The sequence below is a fragment of the Bubalus kerabau genome, chromosome 6 (assembly GCF_029407905.1).
Source record: "Bubalus kerabau isolate K-KA32 ecotype Philippines breed swamp buffalo chromosome 6, PCC_UOA_SB_1v2, whole genome shotgun sequence".
Taxonomy (NCBI): domain Eukaryota; kingdom Metazoa; phylum Chordata; class Mammalia; order Artiodactyla; family Bovidae; genus Bubalus; species Bubalus kerabau.
In genome coordinates, this window is record NC_073629.1 from 35279772 (window position 1) to 35303614 (window position 23843).

Genomic DNA, 23843 nt, shown 5'->3' on the forward strand with positions numbered 1-23843 from the left:
CATTGCTATTCCTGGAATTTAGTAGTGGCTCTCTGATATCCCTCTGCAGAAACCCTTTGGTTTGTGGTGAAGTTTTACTGGTCTAAGGTGAAATGCAAAGAGTTAAAGAATAGTAAATTTTTCATTAAATTAAATGTATTCTTCTAATGTATTCATCTTAAAGGGCTCACCTTTGAAATTATATCCTTCCTACTTTTTAAATGTTAAAATGTCCCTTATAAAATGATTATGTTATATATTGTGATTGCTTTTTATTACTATTCATTCTTTGTAGAATTTTAAAAGTTGACAATCTTATGTAGATCTTCTTGCTTGTTTCTTCCTTTTTAAATTTTCTGTTCTAAAAATGCGTAAGTAGGGAAATAACTTTTAAGAAAGAACAGTAATCTAAAAGCCTTATAACTTTTGGAAGTTCCCATAGACCACTTAAGTCAGAGAAACCTGGTATTATTCATTACTGTTTTCATTCTCAGAATATAAACTTTAGTATATATTAAATTTAGTTAGATGCCTCCAAGATGTTGAAGTCACATTTAGAGCAGTTTTTCAGCCTTAGTACTGTTAACATCTTGTTGTGTGAGTGTGGGAGTTGTCCTGTGCATCGCAGGATGTAGGATATTTAGCAATTCCTCTGACCCATACCCTGTAAATGCTGGTCACACCCCAGTTGTGACAACCAAAAATGGCCCAACACAGTGCCAGATGTCTCCAGGGGGCAAAGCTGCCCCAAGTTGAGACCCACTGACTTAGGGAGACTGGGACATACCTACACACTGGCCCCTAAATAATACAGAATAACTTTAAACTGTAAGATTAGTGGGGAAATAAATAAACTTTTCGATTTAGTTCAGTGTTTTTACATAGGTGGAAGAAAAACACATTTTAGAATGAGGAGTGGGTGCAGGTTCAGAGATTGTTCTCAAATAGCATATGTTGTTACAAATAATTAATGGGAAAAGTTAATTTTATTATAGTGGTTGAGGAATCAAGTACAATATTAATCTTATTACCTGCTTTGTGATGTTCTAATGCTATCTTGTCATCTATTCTGCTTTTAACGAGTGTAACACAAATTTGATAGCAGGCATGGATTTTTCTTTATATAGGCAACTAATCCTTGATGGCCAATGGGATGAAGTTCTTCAGTTCATTCAGCCTCTAGAATGTATGGAAAAATTTGACAAAAAAAGGTAAGATTTCATATGAAGCTTTCTGGTATCTTATAGTTGGTAGAAGTGTAGCAAGACAAAGCAATAAACAAAAATTTAAAAACAAGACTATTAGCTTTCCTAGCACATAGTACCCTCAGTCCCATTGAGTTGGAGCATTTCTAGAGGACAGCTTGCATGTACTTCAATTAGTTTACTATCTGATATATAAAATTAGTCAACGGTGCCTATATATAAAACATCACAAGGGCCTATCTGAAGCAGTTGTTTCTTCATAATACTACAAAGATTTTAGAGATGTCATTCCATTGTTTCCTGACCTCCATTATTTCTGACAAAGAGTTATTTTTAATTCTCTTGTATATAATGTTTCTTTTTTTCTTCTTCTACTAGCTGCCTTCAAGATTTTCTCCTTGTCATTGGTTTTCAGCAGTTTGATTGTGCCTAAGTGTGATTTACTTGTACTTTTCCTGCATGAGGTTTACTGAGGTTTTTGGATTTAAGTTTATGTCTTTCATCAAATTTGAGAAGTTTTGGGCAGTTATTTCTTCAAAAATTTCTTCTGCTCCTTTCTCTTCTCCTTCTAATTGTATAGTATTAGATTGATATTGTTCCACAGTTTTGAAGCTTTGTTCCTTTTTTAAAAACATTTTTTCTGTGTATTCTTTAGTCTTGATTTACCCTCAACATTTATTGACACTTCCTTCAGTTAGTAACCTGCTCATAAACAGTGAATTTTTCATTTCAAATATTGTACTTTTTGGTTGCAGAATTTACTTTTATTTATAATTTTTCTGCTGAGATATTCCTGTTTGTTCATTGTGACTATATTTCCCAATAAAGTCCTTGAACTTATTTTTAGTAACTGTTCACTAATAGTTCTTATTTGCTAATTCCAGCTTCTGGGTTATGTCAGGCTCAGTTTCTACTGACTGCCTTTTCTCTTAACTGTAAGTCACTCTTTTTTTCACATGTCTCATCATTTTTTAAAATACATTCTGCACATTGTGGATTCATTGTTGAAACTCTGGATTTCCGTTATCTTCTTTAGAAAATTATTGATTTTTGTTCATACAGGGAGTATACTTTGTTATACTCAGAATGCAAAGTCTGTCCCTCACCTAACAGACATCAGTTGAAATCTCTGCTCAGTTATTTAACCTTCAGTCTGTTTCTTTTGCTGGGCTGTTTGGCGTCTCTCGTGCATCTTCAGTTTTAGGTATGGCCAAGGTTTTAGGCACAGTTTATACAGTAGATTTTGATATATTTTTCATTGTGGTTTCCTCTTGTTTTGGATCCTCCTACCCTCTCTGCCACTTTTCAGCTGTTCTGGCATACCAGACCTTTTTCTGACTTCTCAAAAATCTGTAAAACTGCAGCTTTCTGCTTGAGTTTTAGCTCACGCTATGTGGATTGGGGAGTACCTCAACTGGAAGGCCCTATACCCTTGAATCTCACTCCCTAAAGTTCCCGTTTTTCATGTATTGACTTCCCTCTAGTTGTGCTAGCCTTTTTTTTTTTTTTCCTTTGGTGCTTTCAAATAATTTTTGGGTTTTAACTAGGGTTTAATTGTTATTTGCAGAAAAGTTAGCCAAATACAAATTACTCCACCATTATCAGAAGTGAAACTTCATGTTAGTTTCTGATTCTCCATAATTCATGCTATTTGATACTTCTTTGCTTTTGTACATTGTTTATTTACCTGGAATACTGTTTCTTACATCATCTTCTGCCTTTACATAGCACATGCTTGATCATCTTCCAAGAGTCAGTTCTTGTAAGACCCTCACCATTTCTTGTAGACTTGGTTTCATACTCCTTCAAAATCTTTCTCTGTGTTAGTTACTCAGTCGTGTCCAACTCTTTGAGACCCCATGGACTATAGCCCTCCAGGCTCCTTTGTCCGTGGAATTCTCCAAGCAAATACTGCAGTGGGTTGCCATTTCCTTCTCCAGGGGATCTTCCCGACCTAGGGTTGAACCCAGGTCTTGTATTACAGGCAGATTCTTTACTGCTGAGCTACCTGGGAAACCCAGAACCTTGCTGAATCCTATACATATTCCATGAAATTTATTAGATGATTCTCTTCTTTTTGTTTTTTTAAATTGAAGTATAGTTGATTTATAATACTGTGTTAGTTTCAGGTATATAGCATAATGATTCAGTATTTTTGCAGACTCTGTGCTATACAGTTAATCTTTGTTGCTTATCTGTTTTATGGATAGTAGTTTGCATCTGTTAACCTCATACCCCTAATTTATCCCCTGCCACCAACTTCAATAACCACAATTTTGTTGTCTATGACTGTGAGTCTGTTTTGTGTATATATGTATATTCATTTATGTTATTTTTTAGATTCCACATATAAATGTTATCATATAGTATTTGTCTTTCTTTGACTTATTTCGGTAAGCACAATATTCTCTAGGTCCATCCATGTTTTTGCAGATGGCAATATTTTTTGTTTTCCGCTTCCTTATATGACTTCTTTTTTTAAAATATTTATTGGAGTATAGTTGGTTTACGATGTTGTGTTAGTTTCAGGTACACAGCAGAGTGATTCAGTTATACATATACATATGTCCATTCTTTTTTAGATTCTTGTCCTGTGTGAGTCATTACAGAATATTGAGTAGAGTTCTCTGTGCTAAACAGTAGGTCCTTATTAGTTATCTGTTCTATATATAGTAGTGTATATGTCAATCCCAATCTCCTACTTTATCCCTCTTCCCTTTTTCCCACTGTTATGATTAAGATTGTTTTCTACATCTGTAACTCTGTTTCTGTTTTTTAAATAAGTTCATTTGTACCATTCTTTAAGATTTCACTTATAAGTGATATCATGTGATACTTGGTCTTCTTTGACTTACTTCAGTCAGTGTGACAATCTCTAGGTCCATCTGTGTTGCTGCAAATGGCATTATTTCATTCTTTTTTATGGCTGAGTAATAGTTCATTGCGTGTGTGTATATACACACACACAACTTCTTTATCCAGTCATCTGTTAATGTGCATTGGATGAGTTGCTGTCATTAGATGCCCTTCTTTTTAAAGGCAGGGATTTTGTTTTATTGGCAAAACAAATGTTTATATTTGCTGTTATAACAATGGTTGGAAGAATGACTGTGAAGGTTCATTATTATTTTCTTTCAGCCCTTAGAAACACTTTTCTTTAAAGTGCTTAAGGCACTCAACATTTTTTGATTCATAGACAAGTCAAGTAGACTCTCCTTTTCCCCTCTCTGAAAAATACCTTTTAAAAAGTTTTAAATCTACAGTTACTTTATGGCTTTTTAGCAGTTTTATTCATTTCATTCTACCCTTTCATCTCCATTTTTATAAGACTTTTCTCATGTTTGAAAAGAAAAGACATATTTTGGGAAATAAAATATTTGGAATATAAAATGTTTTGATTTCATGTTAGATGAGTTTTGACATCTTCCATAAAAACTTGATTGTTTGCTTAGAAATAATATTTCAAATAAAAACCCTTCCTTTGAGTATTAAATTCTGATTATTTTCTATCTTTTAATTGTGGCTTATGAGTGATTAAACACAACACACACACACAGCTTCAGTGTGATTAGCCTTATAAGATATTTTTAAGAATTTTCTGAAAGCAAAGGTACTTACAATAACTAGTAAATACATTTGATTTATGAGACATTGGGAAATTAATTTTTTAAGTCTTTTTTAAAAGGGAATAATTGATCCTATAAGAAAAACTTGGCCTATTTTGCTTTAGGAGCTTGAGTTTCATTTCTAATCATTGACATTGCTATAGTGAAAGGCAGTGAAAGTGTTAGTCACTCAGTCGTGTCCGACTCTTTGCAACCCCATGGACTATAGCCTGTGCTATAATTCAGCTTTTAATCATTTTAAAGTTTCATATTTTATTTTTCACAGGTTTCGTTATATTATCCTGAAGCAGAAGTTTTTAGAAGCTTTATGTGTTAACAATGCAATGTCAGCAGAAGATGAGCCCCAGCATGTAAGATTTTTATTCCTGAAGGTTTGCGCCATAGTCTTGTTTCAGTCATAAGTATTCTATTCACTAAAACAAAAGATTAGTGTCATGAGTTAAAGTTTTTATGAGTGGTGGTGGGGCAAGATGTGTTGTTTTACGGGTGTAGTACTTTCAATCTGTAGTGCTTCTGGATTTGTTCTGTGATTTAGGCAAAGATGATACACACGAATAGCCGTTTGGTTGGAGAGTGCATGCCCCTCTTGTTTAAGGTGATCTAGATAGCCGAAGATGTTTGACTTGATGAGTATATCATTGCTTCTTTTCTTATCCCAGAAGTGAATTATGTTTACCTCTTATTTGTGTCTTTTCAGTATTTTCTTTGATCCAGAGGTGTTGTTTTTTTTTTTTTAAACCCTTTATTTTTCGGCTGTGCAGTACAACTTGTACGATCTTAGTTTCCCAGCTAGAGGTTGAACCCAGGCCCTTGGCAGTGAAAGCGCAGAGCCCTAACCGCTGACAGCCAGGGAATTCCCCAGAGGTGTTTCTTAATAGAATGTTTATTTTTTAATGACAATTTAGATTTAATGATATTAAATTCTTTTTGGTTAGAGAGTTACTTTTAAAGTTTTAATATTAGTATTGTTGCATCCAAAACCAAAGAAACTTTTATTAAGTGCTAGTAAGTAATCATTGAAATAGTAGAGAAATGCTTGTCAGGTAATGATGTTTAAAAGGTAGAAAGAGGTACTTCCCTGGTAGTCTAATAGTTAAGACTCAGCACTTCCACTGCAGAGTATTTGGGTTTGACCCCTGGTCAGGGAACTAAGCTTCCACATGCCAAATGGCATGACCAAAAAAAAAAAAAAAATAGTGGAAAGAACACTGGAATATGAATGAGTCAAATAAGAATTTTCATTCTGTCTTTGTCACTAATCAACTGGATTACTTAGGCTAAATCTGCACCCTACCTTTTCCCACAGGTAAGATATAGAAGCTGTGCTATACAATTTCTGAAGTTCTTTACATCACTGAAAGCTTATGATCCTAAGATAATATTCACTGTACAAATTACTTTGTCTTTTAGCTAAGCTTCCTTTTGTTCTATCTGCACCATTTTTGTAAAAGTGAACTGTAGATGTTACCTTTTCTTGATTTGCTTTCTTTCCCACACACATTTGTCCTAAGGCAAGTTTGAGAATGGCTCTTTTGCTTTTTCAGAAGGCTGGAGTGATGGCAGGATATAGTAAACAGTTGAATGTTGGCATGCTTCAGTTTCATTGCTTGAAAACTTAATTATCCTTAGTCTTAAAAATTATGCATTGAAAATGATAGTATTAAGTCTGAATTACCTTACTTTTTTCTAAGTAAAATTTTAATATGCTAATAACCAAATTTTAAAATCTTTATTTTAGTAGTAGAAAACATTTTGATTCTTCACTTGAAAGTTGTTATATAGCCCACCATTATATGAGTATTCTTTGACACTAGTGTATCCCTTTGCAATTGAACAGTTTGTGAACGTTTATAAAGTATTTTTGAGTAAAATACTTTCATTGTTTTCATATCTCATAGGATCTCTCTTTATAGCACTTGTTTTTTTTTTACAGCTGGAATTTACCATGCAAGAAGCTGTGCAATGTTTACATGCCCTGGAAGAGTACTGTCCTTCTAAAGATGACTACAGCAAGCTCTGTTTGCTTTTGACTTTGCCTCGTTTGACCAATCATGCTGAATTTAAGGACTGGAATCCCAGCACTGCACGAGTTCACTGCTTTGAAGAGGCTTGTATCATGGTTGCAGAATTCATCCCTGCTGATAGGAAGCTAAGTGAGGCTGGTTTTAAAGCAAGTAACAATCGTTTATTTCAGCTTGTAATGAAGGGCCTACTTTATGAATGCTGTGTAGAATTTTGTCAAAGTAAAGCAACAGGAGAAGAAATTACAGAAAGTGAAGTACTACTTGGAATTGACCTCTTATGTGGTAATGGGTGTGATGATTTGGATCTGAGTTTATTGTCATGGCTCCAGAATCTCCCATCTTCGGTCTTCTCTTGTGCTTTTGAACAGAAAATGCTTAATATTCATGTTGACAAACTTCTAAAACCCACAAAAGCTGCATATGCTGATCTTTTGACACCTCTTATCAGCAAACTTTCTCCCTATCCATCATCTCCAATGAGAAGGCCTCAATCAGCTGATGCCTATATGACCCGCTCTCTGAATCCTGCTTTAGATGGCCTCACTTGTGGACTGACCAGTCACGATAAGAGAATCTCAGACCTTGGCAACAAAACTTCTCCAATGTCACACTCCTTTGCTAACTTCCATTATCCAGGAGTACAAAACCTCAGCAGAAGTCTCATGCTTGAGAATACAGAATGTCACAGTATTTATGAAGAATCCCCTGAACGGTAAGTATTTGCTTATAAAAATTGGTAGAGCTCCATAAGTGTGAGATAATCTAATTGGGGTGTGTGTGTGTGTTTTCTAAATGTTCAAGTCTCTTTAGTTGAAAGTTAGTCTTTAAAACTTTATTTGTAAGGAGTTTTAAAATTTTTGATAATTAATATTATCTAGGAAAATCTTTATTTTTATGTCCTGTATTATCATTTTGCTGGTTATAAAGGCAGTGAATACATATTAAGAAATTTTGGAAATATGGAAGATTATCAGTAAGAGAATTAAAATCCCACGCAATCTCACACTTAGATGACCAGTGTTTTTCCTATGAATACGTTTTTAAAAATTGGGAACGTGCTATATATATTTTCATACAATTTGCTTTTTCTCGCTTGATAGATCATGAATTGTTCCCATATTCTTAAACATTTATTGAGGTCAGTGATCAAGGGTATGTGCATTATTCCTTTGTATGACTGTATCATAGTTTTACCTAATTCCTTATTGTAGGAGAGTAGATAGTTTCCTGTAAATACTACTGTATTGAACATGTATATATATAAAAATCTCTGGTTATTTCCAGTTATCTTTAGTAATTCTTTATATATATGTATATTTATTTATACACACACATAAGGAATTTAAGTGTTAAAACCACCACTCAGTTTTTCTTTCAAATCTGGCATGAAATAATAATTTCCTGATTAGCAGTTCTTTATATCAAGGCTTAAGAAACTTCCTGTCTCAGTTTTCCAGGAATCCCATTGGGACACATGGCTGGTTTCCTATTCTCAGAGTTGATACTACAAATCATTACTATTGACTGCAATAAATTTATTAAAAGAGCATAAAAATGAGAACTTTTGCTATTCACATAGGATAGTTGACAGCATTCTGTATTGAGGAAGAAGCACTGGACTTGGAATTTCTGTTTCTAATTAAAACAAGAGGAGATATTTAGTTAAGGCTTAAGAATTACAGGATAAATATTTATGGAAGCATTTTCTGTTAAGTTGCTGTGAGATTGTTGGGGATTGTGGATGTGATTTTCTTTAATGTTTTTTAAAGAAAGGAGAGGATTCTAGGATCAGTTAAGTGAGGGGACTTCCTAAAGCCTAGGGTGACTTCCTAAGGCATCTTACTGCTCTGTATTTTATATTTGAAAGATAAAGATGATATCTAGTGATGAAAATGAATGAGTATAATTTAATATAGGGCATCCTATTATTTAAATCCTAAAGGAATAGAGAATCTTGAATATTGGTAGAGACTATCTTAAACCTTTCTTTGACTTTTCAATCCCTTTAGAGAAAATTTTTGCTGTCTGGATTGCTGAGCTTCTGGGGGAACTGGTGACATTTTTATGAGTGTATGAGATGATAGGAGCTTCTTGGTCAATATAATGAATAGCATGTTTGGAACTGTGCACCAGTGGGACTGTCTTGATAAACAAAAAAGAAAAAACACAAAAAGCTAGCCAAATTTGACTCTACACGTGCTGTTTCCTATGTAAAGAAAGTACTGTAATTGAGAATTGACTGAATAAAGATGGAAAGAAGTGAAGTTATTAGACCATTATAGAGGGGTAAAATGTAACTTGTTGAAAGGTAAGTAATACATGTGTTTTTAGCTGAGCAGTAGTAATAACCCAGAAAACATCTGTCATGTCTCTGAAACTGGGAAACTTATGAGGCAAAGCAGTGTAGAACAGTGAGTAGAACATGGTCTTTGGAGCCAGACTATGGTATGAATAGTAGCTTTGCCATTTTCTAGCTGCATGATCTTGGGAGGCTACTTAATCTCTCTGAGCCCCAGTGACCTCCTCTATAAAATAAGGTGTTGACTTGTAGAGTGAGATAAAGTTCCTAGCAGAGTGGTAAGCATGTGCTTGGTGCTTAATAAATACAAATTTCCCTCCTTCAGGGCTCATACCCTTGGAAAGGACAGTGTGTCAAAAGGGCTACTAATATCATGTTCAGTTCAGTTCAGTTGCTCAGTCGTGTCCGACGCTTTGCAACCCCAGGAATCTTAGCACACCAGGCCTCCCTGTCCATCACCAACTCCCGGAGTTCACCCAGACTCATGCTCATCGAGTTGGTGATGCCATCCAGCCATGTCATCCTCTGTCGTCCCCTTCTCCTCCTACCCCTAATCCCTCCCAGCATCAGGGTCTTTTCCAATGAGTCAACTCTTTGCATGAGGTGGCCAAAGTACTGGAGTTTCAGCTTCAGCATCAGTCCTTCCAATGAACACCCAGGACTGGTCTCTTTTAGGATGGACTGGTTGGATCTCCTTGCAGTGCAAGGGACTCTCAAGAGTCTTCTCCAACACCACAGTTAAAAGCATCAATTCTTCGGTGCTCAACTTGCTTCACACTCCAACTCTCACATGCATACATGACCACTGGAAAAACCATAGCCTTGACTATACGGACCTTTGTTGGCAAAGTAATATCTCTGCTTTTGAATATGCTGTCTAAGTTGGTCATAACTTTCCTTCCAAGGAGTAAACGTCTTTTAATTTCATGGCTTCAGTCACCATCTGCAGTGATTTTGGAGCCCAGAAAAATAAAGTCTGACACTGTTTCCACTGTTTCCCCATCTATTTCCCATGAAGTTATGGGACCAGATGCCATCCATGATCTTAGTTTTCTGAATGTTGAGCTTTAAGCCAACTTTTTCACTCCTCTTTCACTTTCTTCAAGAGGCTTCTTAAAATAACATGTTATAGAAGAGCTATTTGGCTGTTGATAAAGTGTAAAAATTTATTTTGGAAAAAGTTTACCTGGTTTTGAAAAATGTTTTAGGAATAATTAGAAAATATGGGTAGCTCAGATCAATTATGTTAAAATGCCACATAAAGAGACTTTTGCTAGTGGTAATATATGTTTGAATTCAGTACTTATTTTAAAATATTGAATTGTCTACTATGTCCTAGCACCATGCTGCATCCCCAGGATATAATGATTGAGTTACTATGGTGAAGAAGATAAAACCCACAGGAAAAGTTTATAAAAGAGTGTGTAGTGTTTTGAAGGTTATATTTTGACTTGAACAGAAAGCAACTCAAAAAAGGAAGAAAAAGCAGTTGAAATATGCAAGCTGTGACTATGCAATATAATGGTCTCAAAATTAAATCGCAGGAAAAAAAAAAAATCTATTCCCAGACTTGGGCCAGCATTGGATTTGGAGTCCGAAGACCTGGATTCAAGTCCTAACTTTATTTACTAACTTTGCAGTTTTGGGAACATGCCTTTTTTGAGTCTGTTGAGTCATCTGTGAAATGGGGGTTTTAATCTATTTTACAGGTCACTGTGCAGATTAAATGAGATAATGTATATGGAAATGTTGTGTAAAATTGCAAAATTAAATGTTACTTTATAAAATTGTTTTATTCTGTTTACACAGTTAATAATTCTTACAGATTCTACTTTTGGATTAAAATGCATTTTCCTGTGGTCATTAGCAGTTTACAGCATAGTCCTGTAACCGAAAACTCTTCCCAGATCTTTTCTACTTCCTCCTCAGGGTGCATGTGTGTGTATATATGTCTAGATATTTATGACTACTAGGCTCCTAATGTACCTTTGTGAAGACAAAATTCACTTGACTTTTGTACTTGTTCCCATGGTATCTGTTACTGATAGGTAATCTTTGTGAATGTGGTATTTGTCATCTTTGGAAAATGTTAGTTATTAAAATTTTTAAACAGTGTAACTATGAAAAGTAGAAGTTGCCAGTGCCTAAGACGACAACAAGGAACAACCTGACAGAAGACATCAAACTTACTAATTAGTATACATTAAAAATACTCGAAAGATATTTCACTTTTATGTTAAGTACAAATAAATTGAAGAAAGCCTTTTAATAAAATCTCAACTATTCTTATCTTTTTATTGAAATATATTGGAGGAAAGAAAATTGATGTTTGGATAACAGAATAACAGATTGAGTTCTTTAAGAGAATTTAGGCTTTAGGTCATTTGACCTATTAATTTGTAGATGAAGCTGAGCCACAGAGAATGTAAGTGATACTGTTTTAGATGGGAGTCCCTACCCTCCTTGCTTAATAATCCAGTTCTCTTTCATTATTAGCACATTCTGTTTTTTTTTAATCCCTTACATATAAGTACTTAAGAGAAAAAAGTAAAGTTTAAAATCTGTTTTTGTCCATTTTATATATACTTAAGCTAAATATGCCTCTTTTAAATTAAAATTTTCTTTAACTACATTACATTTTTCTTTACCCCTACTTCTTCTTTTCATTTATTACCCTGAAGTGATACACCTGTTGAGGCACAGAGACCTATCAGCAGTGAAATCCTGGGCCAGAGTTCAGTTTCAGAAAAGGAGCCTGCAAATGGAGCACAGAATCCAGGACCAGCTAAGCAAGAAAAAAATGAGGTAATGTTTATTGCATCTCAGGTCTTTTAGAATTATCCATTTTGTAAGAAGTAATACTATTTGGTTGGATAGAATTTTAAAAGAATTTTTTGTTATTTCAGAGGAGGAGAGAGAATACCTAGATTTTCTTATTAATTAGATAATTTCTCCCTTCTTTAAGAATTTGTAGGTTTTTTTGTTTTTTTTAGTTATCATTATATATTTTAGAGCATTTTTAATAAATGAATTTATTAACAGTTAAAAATATCACAGTTGACATTCCTTCTGCATGTTTGAGAATTCATGCAATTGAATTTGTATTAAAAGTAGCCAAGTTGTATTTTAAGATATGTGCTCTATATTTTACTAAGTAGATTTAATGAACAAGAAATTATGACATTTATAATGTAGACTAATACCTTATCTCTGCTTCCCTACTGGCTCAGCAGCAAATAAAATCTGCTTGCAATGCAGTAGATATGAGTTTGATCCCTGGGTCGGGAAGACCCCCTGGAGAAGGAAATGGCAACCCACTCGACTATTCTTTTTTATTTTTTTTAAATAGAAGTATTTATTAGGCTGTGTTGGTCTTCATTGCTGCGTGGGCTTTTCTCTCATTGCAGCGAGTGGGGGCTGTTCTCTGGCTACTGTGCACAGGCTTCTCATTGCAATGGCTTTTTTTATTGTGTAGCACAGACTCTCTAGGGTGCATGGGCTTCATGCAAGTTGTGACTCTTGGGCTTCCAGCGCACTGGCTCAATAGTTGTGGCACATGGGCTTAGTTGCTTCTCAGCATGTGGGATCTTCCCAGACCAGGGATTGAACCTGTGTCTCCTGCATTGACAGGTGGATTATTTATCACTGAGCCACTAGGGAAGCCCCCACTCCAGTATTCTTACTTGGGAAATACCATAAACAGAGGAGCCTAGCAGGCTATAGTTCATGAGGTCACAAGAGTTGGATGTGACTTAGCAACTCAACCATTACCACTACCACACCTTATCTAAGCCTTTAGAGTTCTAGTTTATTTTTCTGTGGTGCTTTGAAAAGGAAATTGTATTGTGAAATAAGGTGCAGATTTTATCATATATATAATATCCCACTTATAAAGGGTGAGTAGGTTTAATAAGTTGAATAAGTTTTTTTTGTGTTTGACTAAATATTAAAAATGAGGTTGAAAAATTGTCCTTGAAAGTACATATGGATATGTACCAAACAACAGTATCCCAAAATATATGAAGCAAACATTGGCAAAGCTGAAGGGAGAAATAGACTGTTCTGCAGTAATAGTTGGAGGTTTCAATACCATACCTGCCATAATGGATAGACTATCTAAACAGAAGATCAGTAAGAATATAGAGGGCTTGAACAATGCTGTAAACCAGTTAGCGCTAACAGACATCTATAGAATACTCAACAGTAGTGGAGTACACAGTCTTCTCCAGTGCACATGCAGCGTTCGTCAGGATGGACAGTATCTTAGGACTCAGTACGTTTTAAAAGATTTAAAATCATGTAAAGTGTCTTCTCTTACCACAGAGGAATGAAGCTAGAAATGAGTAACAAGGAAAATTTTTAAATTCAAAATTTGAAAAAATGAATCAACACATTCTTAAACAACCAGTGGGTCAAAGAAGAAATCACAAGGGGAAATTAGAAAATACTTAGAGACTAATGAAAATGAGTACAACATAACAAATAGACAACAAGCTTATGGAATGCAGCAAAAGCAGTGCTCAGGGATAAATTTGTAGCTGTGAATGCTTACATTAAAAAAAGAAGAAAGATCCCAAATTAATAACTTTATGCCTTGAAGAGCCAGAGAAAGGAAGAGCATGCTCTATCCAAAGCTTGCAGAGGTAAGGAAATAATAAAGATTAGAGGAGAGAGAAATAAAAGAGAAAAGGGAAACAACAGGGAGAATCAACAAAATCAAAAGTTGGTTCTTTGAAAAGATCAACAAAATTGATAAGCCCTTAGCTAGACTGACAAAGAAAAAAGCAAATAACTAAAATAAATAAAACTACCTTACAGGGCTTCCCTTACAGGTGGCACTAGTGGTAAAGAACCCACCTGCCAGTGCAGGAGACACAAGAGATGTGAGTTTGATCCCTGGGTCGGGAAGATCCTCTGGAGGAGGAAATGGCAACCCACTCCAGTACTCTTGCCTGGAAAATTCCATGGACAGAGGGACCTGGTGGGCTACAGCCCATAGGGTCGCAGAGTTGGACACGACTGAAACGACTTAGCATATCTACCTTACGACAATAAAAAGGATTATAAGAGAATACTATGACCATTTGTAAACTAACATATTAGATAACTTAGATGAAGTAGACAAATTCCTTAGAAGCAAATTACTAAACTCACTTGGAAAGAAATAGAAAATCTCAACAGATCCATATTGAGTAAAGAATTGAATCAGTAATCAAAAAGCTTTCCAACAAAGGAAAGACAAGGATCAGATGACTTTACTGGTGAATTCTATAAACATTTAGGAAGAGTTAACAATAATCCTCAAAATTTTCCAAAAAATAAAAGAGGAGGGAACCCTTCCTAACTCATTCTGTGAGTTCAGCATTACCATCATAGCAAAGCCAAGTGAAAGTATTAGGAAAAAAACTACAGACCAATATGTAGTATGAATATATAAGCAAAAATCAACAAAATACTAGCAAGCTAAAACCATTAGCATATTAAAAGGATTATACATCTTCACCAAGTGGATTGATTGCAGGATGCAAGTGTGGTGGTTCAACATAGAAAACTTTCAGTTTAATAATCACATTAATAGAATGAAGGAAAAAATAAACAACATGTGATTGTCTCAATTGATGCAGAAAAGACATTTGACAAAATCAAACACTCTTTGCTGTTAAAAACTCTCAGAGAACTAATAATAGAATGGAACTTCCTCAGCATGGTGAAGATTATTTATGGAAAAACCAAGCTAATATCATACTTAATGGGGAATGACTAAAAGCTTTCTCCCTATGATCAGGAACAAAGATAAGGATGCCTGCTTTCACAATTGTTACTTCAACATTTGTTACAAGTTCTAGCCAGAGCAGTTAGACCAGAAAAATAAATAAATAGGGAAGGAAGAAGTAAAGCTGTCTCTATTCACAGATGACATAAATATTATATATCATCAGAAAGAATCCACATGACAGCTATTAAAGCTTATGAACAGGTTCAGCAAAGTTGCAGGGTACAAGATCAACACATGAAAATTGTTTGTGTTTCTATATACCAGCAGTGAACAATCAGAAGAGGAAATTAAGAAAACAGTTTTGGATAAAATAAGGATATAAAAGGATAAAATACGTGGGAATAAATTAAGGAGGTGAAAAATTTGTATGCCAAAATCTACAAAACATTACTGAAAGAAGTTAAAGAAGACCTAAATAAATGAAAAGACATTCTGTGTTCACTAATGGGAAGATTTAATACTGTTAAGATGTAAATACTACCCAACATTATTGACAAATTTCATGTAATTCCTGTAAAAAATTCCACTGCCTATTTTGTAGTAATGGAAAAGCTAATACTCAAATACTTGGAATTGCAGCAGGCTTTGAATAGCCAAAACAATTTTGCAAAAAGAAATACAAAATTGTAGGACTCACACTTCATAATTTCAAAACTTACTATAAAGCTACAGTAATTAAAACTGTCTAGTTCTTGTATAAGGATAGGCATATAGACCAGTGGAATAAATTGAGAGGCCAGAAGTAATTTCATATATCTGTGACCAGTTAATTTTTGGTATGGATGCCAAGTCTACTCAGTGGGGGAGAAATAATCTTTTCAACAGATGATGCTTGATATCTGGATTTCCACATGCAAAAAAGGAAGTTGGACCTCTGCCTCACACTGTATATAAAAATTAACTAAAACTAGATCAACAACTTAAGTACAGGACCTACAAAAGTATAAAACTCAGAAGAAAACATAGGGATTAATCTTTACAACCTTAGATTTTGTAATATGTTCTTAGGTATAATACCAAAAGCTTAAGCAACAAATGCAAAAATTGAACTTCATCAAAATTAAAAACTTACTTGCGTCAAAGGACCTTATCAATAATCTGAAAGGATAGCCTCCAGAATGGGAACAATATTTGCAAATTATTTATCTGGTAAGGTTTTAGTGTTTAGAAAATATAAAGAACTACAAGTCAACAATAAAAAAAATCCATTTTAAAAAAGGAGTTGAATAGACAGTTCTCCAAATTGGCCAGATGTCTATAAATGGCCAATAAGTACATGAGAAAAATGCCTAATATCACTTGTCATTAGGGAAATGCACATCAAAACCACAATGAAGTATAACTTCGCAATTACTAGAATGGCTAAAAGGCTAAAATCAAAGCAGTAGAAAGTAATGTGTTGGTGAGAAAATAGAGAAATTTGAGGCCTCATACATTTCTGGTTGGTGTGTAAAATGGTGTAGTCACTGTAGTTTCGTGGTACCTCAAAAATCTAAACAAGAATTACTATATGACCCAGTCATTTTACTTCTAGGTATATACCCAAAAGCTTTGAAAGCAAAGGCTCAAATAAATAACTGTACATCCATGTTCATAGCATCGTTATTAACTGTGGCCAAAAGGTAGAAATAACTCATGTACATCCACAGGTTAATGGATAAACAAAAGCGATGTATCCATACGATGGAGTATTACTCAGCCATACAAAGGAATGAAGTCTGACATAGGCTGCAACTTGGATGAACCTTGAAAACATTGTGTTAAGTGAAATAATTCAGACACAAAAGGACACATACTGTATGATTCTGTTTACATGATATATCTAGGATAAGTAAATTCATAAGACAGAAAATGGAATAGAAGTTAGCAGACATTAGAGGAAGAAGGAAATGGGAGTTATTGCTTAATGGTTATAGAGTTTCTGTTAGGGGTGATAAAAAATCTTTGGAAATAGATAATGGTGGTGGTTATGTAACACTATGACTCTAATGCCACTGAATTCCACACTGAATGGTTAAAATTACAATTTTTATATTTATTTTACCACAAAATTTTTTTTAAAGAACATAGAGATAATTTTGTTTCAGAGTTATTGCTGTAAGTTATGAAATACAGGGGGACCGTTACTATTCTCTGGGAAGGGAGACAGTTTTAGCTTTAGTCAGTCAGTCATGCAGGACTCTTGGTTAAGCTTACTGTCAGTGTTGGCCAGTTTTAGAGATGATCCAGTTCATATGATCTCTGTAATTTGACCACACTCTAGCTTGGCAGGAGGGTCTTTCTTTGCCAATGTTGGAATTCACTATAATATCTAAGTCCTTTAAGTTGAGTACTATGTAGTTCTTTTAGAAGAATGAAGTAGGAATGTTGAGACTGCAGAGTTTAACATCTGTTTAGTCTGTTTTCTTGTGAAGAGCCATTTGAATTAAAGTATTGTTTTTTATAAGCTTTTATAAGCTTATAATTTTATAAGCTTCCTTCCAGAGTAACCTATTTAGCCACAGCCACTTACATGCTTAAATTTTGTTAGACAAGGTTAATATTGTATTTATTAAATATTAATGTAGTCCCTCAGTATTTTTTCCTAGTAATATAGATTTGTGCTAGTCTTTACATTTGTATTCTATATTCATGTCGTCCTTGTGACAACTGTAGTCTGTTTTTATTTGTGTTAGTCAGGGATCCAGGATGATCATTTGTTTTGGTCAGTCTTTTACTGTGGAATAGAGCAAATTAATTGATCTGATCTATTTGACTGTTAAGACTCATGCATACTATGTTATTTTTCAAAGATCCAATATATTAAGTATTTTCTGATTGCCATCTATATGTTTTATGCAGCACTTATGGAAGTTACTGTTGAGTGATAACATATTCAATCATAGTCTGCTCAAACTTTTTTTTTTAATATTTTTAAGCTTCGAGATTCAACAGAACAGTTTCAAGAATATTATAGGCAAAGATTGCGCTATCAACAGCACTTAGAACAGAAGGAGCAACAGCGACAGATATACCAGCAGATGCTGCTTGAAGGAGGTGTGAATCAGGAGGATGGTCCTGATCAGCAGCAGAATCTTACTGAACAATTCCTTAATAGGTCGGTCTTTTAGTCACTTTTTTAAATATGAGGAATTATTTAAAAGCTATTAGGAGCATGCAGTAACTGCTACTTTCTGTGTATAGTTTGAAATTTTAAGGCTTTTTAAGTACTTCAAGTAGTGTAGAGTTACATAATCTCTTCAGTCACAGAAGTCTGAGGGCTCATCCAGTTTTGTCCGCTTTCTGTTAAATGGTCTCTCACATCTGAGCAAAGGGAACTGTGAGCATGGAGGTTTCAGCGTACAGGCTGAAAGTGGACTGCTTCTGGATCTGGCCATGTCCCAGGGTAGCTGAAGACTTACGGGAAATTACTGTCTTCAGTTTGCTTGTTTCCTTATCTATTTCACAGGGTTGCCATGAAGATTAAACGAATTAACCTACATAAAGTACTTAGAACAGTACCTGGCATAGAGTAAACACTATATTAAGTGGTAGCTGTTATTTTATTGTTATCTTGAGAGCTTAAACTTTCAGATTTTATTGAATTCAGAATATTAAAATGATTCTTAATAATTTCTTCTAAAATGTATGAACTTATTATTTTTGACTATAGGAGGTAAATACATGGTAACATTTTTTTTTTTAGAAACCTGTAAACCAGAATATGTGTACTTAATTGAGCTAGAGTTGTTGGAAGATTGAGTTAACATATATTAAAAAAATACTTAGAATAATTTCTAGCATATAGGAGGCATGCCATAAATGTTGGCTGTCATCATAATTTGGAGTGGGAAATGGCAACCCACTCCAGCATTCTTGCCTGGAGAATTCCATGGACAGAGGAACATGGTGGGCTATTATAGTCCATGGGGTTACAAAAGACACGACTGAGCACACACACATGCATGCATCATCGTGATTATAATTGGGCAGTGCAGTGGTGACTGTCCTTTCTTGGTTCAGTAATATTGGAAGTAATCTGCTTGACATTCTGTGTGTTATGCAAGTCAGTGAGCCTGAAACTGATCCTGTCTTCAGACCTTCACACAAGGAACATTTATAGTGGTATCTAGAGTCTAGGTAGTCCTCTGAACATTCAATTTGAAGATTATTTTCTTATCACCTCTGATCAAGTCACTGGCTTATCAGAATTATACTGATATGATGAACTGCTACTTCTGGTTCTTAGATGTCTTCATATCAGTAAAAGTCATGGTTGCAATTTGACTTCCTGTCTTCTTTTTTAGTGAAAGCAGATACTTAATATTGTCAGAACATAAAGTGACAAGGTTCTATGATTCCAGTAGTATGGATGTCCTTGCTCAGAAAAAAAGTTAAACTATTCAAGATGGTTTATTTTTCCTTAAAGATAATTATAAATAGAATTCATTGTAATAATAGAATTCAATATAGATAATAGAATTCATTATCTTAAAATTATAAGAATTTTTTCTTACAATTTAGGTTCAGTTTAGGGCATAACAACTGTTCTCAATTTCTTTAGCAATTAGAATTTTAAATTATACTAAAGGTAAGTGTGTTATAAAAATCCATAGAATAACCAGGTCTGTTATAAATATCAATGGATGTTTATCCTAAACTTTTATAAATTAGTTTCATATAAAATTTCTGTTGTTTTCTTAACCTTTCCTTATCTATTCTTTTTTTTAACTCTTTAAAATAATACTTTTATTCGATCTTTTTTTCTAGACCTTCACTTTTATGTACCAGGACATTAAAGTATCTGACTAATACCAAGGACAAATTGAATAGAGATAGAAACTAGAAATTAAAATATATCTTTTCCCCCTTAATGTTTTAGTCTTTCGAGTCATTCTAGCAGCAGAACGCCATTTCCAGAATTAAATTTTGCTTCTTCCTTTCCAGAGGCATAGAAAGAGTTAGAGAAATAAGAGTCATGTTATGTAATAGAACTTACTAAAAAAAATCAACTAAAGTATGATAGGCTTATTTATAACAGTATTATATCATTACTTGATATTTTCTGTTACTAATAATTGGCTCTTATTATAGGCATATTCTGCCTCTTCCCCATCTTCCCTAACTTTAGTGAGACAAAATTATGTTAACATTTTAGACTCTTCATGCTTAGCATTTCCCACATTTATTTGACTGAAGACTTTTTTTTTTTTAATATGGGGAGCATTTAACAAGATTAGTGTTTCATAGAAATGCTATTTACTTAAAATTTTTAACTGATAAATATTTACTAATGGCTTCCAATTCCTTTAATAATTTTAAACTGATCTTTTAAGGTCTCTTAAAAACCCTAAACATACACGCATGCACAAGTGCACACGCATACACACGTACATGAACACTAAATGTTTAATTTAAAAAATTAGAAAATACAGCGAACCACAACACCTCTTGGTAATCACATCCCTTATGTAGTCCTCTCTCATATTATATCCAGGCTGGAGAAAGTGATTCTGGGCCAGTTCTTGGCTAAATCTTGAGAGTCTGACAGCTTCCTCCAAAGTGCCCTTTGGGGCCCTGAGTCCAGCATAAGGAGTCAGGTTACTCTGACTTGCAGTGAGGGAAAAGCGCTCAGGCTACCTTGTTTTGCTCCCTGTTTAATCTCCCTGGTGCCTAGATCAGAGCCTGGCAAATAGTTTTTGTAGAATGAATAAATGAATTGTAAAAAAAAAAAAAAATGAATTGAATGAGTGAATGTGTGAATAATGGGGATGCCACTTGACTTTGTCCCATCATGGTTTGCACTAGTCATCCATTTCCTAGTTGATATGATATTACTAGACAATAATATCATTTCATTTCATTTTATGAAATGAAAATGGCTTGTTTTGTTTCGTTGGTGAAAAATTTGGTATTGAAAATTGGGCCAAAGTTACACTGGAGTAGAAACAGATTTTTTTTTTTCCTGTTTGGTAAAAGGTACTTTTAAAAATTCAGTGATACCTGTTATGTCTTATCTCTTTTACAGTGGTATCTTATAGGAAAATTTGGATCTTCTTGCAGTTTCTTGGTTGTGTTTTAAACTGATGACAGTAATTTTTAGTACTAAACTTGTCATATATGTTATACATGCATGTATTTACCGTCTCAGACTTTCAATATTCTATATGTTAGGAATATGACTAACTTTTTATTTTAATATAATTACATTATTTTATTTTATAGGTCCATTCAAAAGCTCGGGGAATTAAATATTGGAATGGATAGCCTTGGTAATGAGGTACCAGCGCTCAACCAGCAATGTAATGGGAACAAAGGCAATGGATCTAATAATTCTTCTGTAACTAGTTTTTCTACACCACCCCACGACTCTAGTCAGAGATTAACCCATGATGCTTCAAGTATTCATGCAAGTACTCCTCGTATTCCTGGATCAGTAAATCATATGCCTTTTCTTGAGGAATCACCTTGTGGAAATCAAATGTAAGTGCTTTACTTTGTAAGACCTGGAAATGTTAACTTCAAACTAATAAATAGAAACTTAGAAAGTTGAATTTCTCTTATCTATTCTCTTCTACTAACTTCTGAGTCTCTTAATTGTCTTTATTCTCTTATTTTTCTTTTTGCTTTCTTATCACCACCAAGGCAATTCTATTTTCTATAACCCATTTTACTCAGAGATCATACAGCTTTAGGCTTTATATTCTCCTCAGTTTTTTCCCCTTGCCATTGATACCTTTCAACAAATAATCTTTTAATTCACAGACTTCCAGGGCATAAAAAGTTGTTCTATGACATGGTGGAGTGATTGCAGTAAGAGTCTTGGCAGCTCTGGTAGTTACAGCATCTGAGACTTCTTGCGTGTTTATGTTTTCACTAGTCAGAGAAAAATTTTCATCTTGCTATCATTAGTAAACAGGTGTTAACTTATGCAATGGAAATATTTGAGCATTTTCTTCATCTATTATAGCCTTAAACCACCTTAGAGTGGTTCATTTTAAAATGCATAACTTGCTCCTGGCATTTGTAGAACTGGCTTTATAGATTTAGTATCAAAAGCTCTAGTTTTATACTTAAGGACATAAATTTATCTAATACTTGCTTCTTTATTACAGTTTATATAAAACTTTTTCATGTACCTCTCAACTAGAACTCAAATTTCAAAATTTATTTCTATGAAAGTAATATACGTACATGGTGTAAAAGGACAAACAGCACTTTAAGGCTTAAGACAAAACAGAATCCCCTGTCTTACCCATCTTTGTCCATGACTTCTCTCTTTAGTAGGCTGCCATTTTCAACCTAGACAGCTGTTTCTTTTCTGTGTGTCTCCACATTTCTGAAAAAATATGCTTCTATTGCTGTTTTTATTATCCCTTGATTCCCTGCCAGTTAGATTTAGGTACCATACTACTTACCCACAACACATTAATTTTGTCTACACCTTCTTCTAATATATGTTGGTTTTTGTTTAAAAACTAAACAAAATAGGTTAACTAGTGTTAACATTACTATGGTCATGTAAATGTTATTTACAACTGAGTCATATAATACAAATATATTTCCTTTTCGCAGAACTTTTTATTTTTCATGGAGAGTAATTGCCTCATTTTTGGTGCATCTGTATGTGTGCACATGCTTACTTTTCTTGGTACCTATCACTAAACTATCTGCAGATACTGTGACAGAACTGTAAAATCATAAAACTCCTCATTACAGTAAAAAATATCAGGTACTTTTTCTTTCCATTTTTCTTTCCCCTCTGGGAAACACCCGTCCAGGATCATTCCTGCTTCACTTTATGTTCATTACTTCTAAGCCATTTTATTCAGGCCTAGAGAGTCCTGGGATGGTCCTTCACTATTCTCTTGGGAGTTTCCTTTGCCTCTTCCTTGTATTGAATTCCCTGTTTTCAGGATCTCATGTAGTTTCCTGAAAAGAGGTACAACATCAGAGAAGTTTCTGAGACCTTGCGTGTCTAAATATTTCATTTTTTACTTTTTAGTATAGCTGAGTAAAGAATTCTACAATGGAAATCGTTCCTCGGAGTTTCAAAGGCATCACTTTATGGTCATGTACATATTGAAAAGTCTGATGCCATTGTGATCTGATCCTTTGAATGAGGACTGCTGCTTTTTCTACTGTAGAATTTTTTAGGACTTTGTCTGCCCTGATGTTCTAAAGCTTCATGATGATATACATCAGAGTAGGTCTGTTTTACTTCATTTTTCTGGATACTTCATGGGCTCTTTTAATCTAGATTCATAAATACTAGAATATTGAAAACATTTATGTAACAATTTTCTTAGCTCTATTTTCTATTTTTTTTGGTATTATTTTTATCTTTCAAGCTCTTTATTATTCTCTAATTTTCCTTAACTTTTTAAATAGATATTTTTCTTGCATTGTTTCCTCTTGTATTTCTAAGGATTTTAATTATATTTTGGTAGCTTTTGTTTCCTTAATAGTCTTTAGTCTCCATTTAAAAATTTTGTTTTGCTTTGGCTGTGTCCTATGACTTGTGGCATCTTAGTTCCCTGACAAGGGTTGGAACCTGTGTCCCTTGCAGTGGAAGCATGGCATCCTAACCATTGGCCACCAGGGAATTTCCTAGACTCTGTTTTTTTATTTAGGAGGCTTTCTTCAAGCATTTGTAAGAAGTGAGGCATTTTTTTTTAAATGGCTAGTTGGAAGGAAGGGCCACAGGTATGGATGTATCTGTTTACCTCTTGGTCTCACAAAAAAGTGATTAAATAGAAACATTGTGTTATTGTGGGACCCTCAACTGTCTAGTTTCTGTTAGTCTTTTCTCTTGGTCCAGATAATTGTTCTAAAGAGCAATCCAGTTTCCTCCTTGGGTTAAAACTTAACCGAAGTGACCAGGATTCTGGAACTAAGCAGGGAAAAGGTAGTGGACATCTTACTATGAAATTTGTACAGTTTGACTTAATCTTT

The 23843-nt window shown here is 34.3% G+C and overlaps 1 protein-coding gene across 12 annotated transcripts in view; it reads left to right on the forward strand.

Annotated features, from left to right (window-relative positions):
• The window catches only part of WDR47 (WD repeat domain 47), an 88542-nt gene that overhangs the window by 50705 nt on the left and 13994 nt on the right, over positions 1–23843 (forward strand). For 11 of the 12 annotated variants that reach the window (XM_055584874.1, XM_055584878.1, XM_055584879.1 and 8 more), the window contains 6 exons: positions 1107–1190; positions 5076–5181; positions 6744–7546; positions 11815–11938; positions 17828–18006; positions 21114–21371. In XM_055584874.1, coding sequence (XP_055440849.1) covers positions 1107–1190; positions 5076–5181; positions 6744–7546; positions 11815–11938; positions 17828–18006; positions 21114–21371 — 1554 coding nt within the window. The remainder of the gene's footprint in view (positions 1–1106; positions 1191–5075; positions 5182–6743; positions 7547–11814; positions 11939–17827; positions 18007–21113; positions 21372–23843) is intronic. The other variant, XM_055584869.1, reaches the window with a different exon arrangement.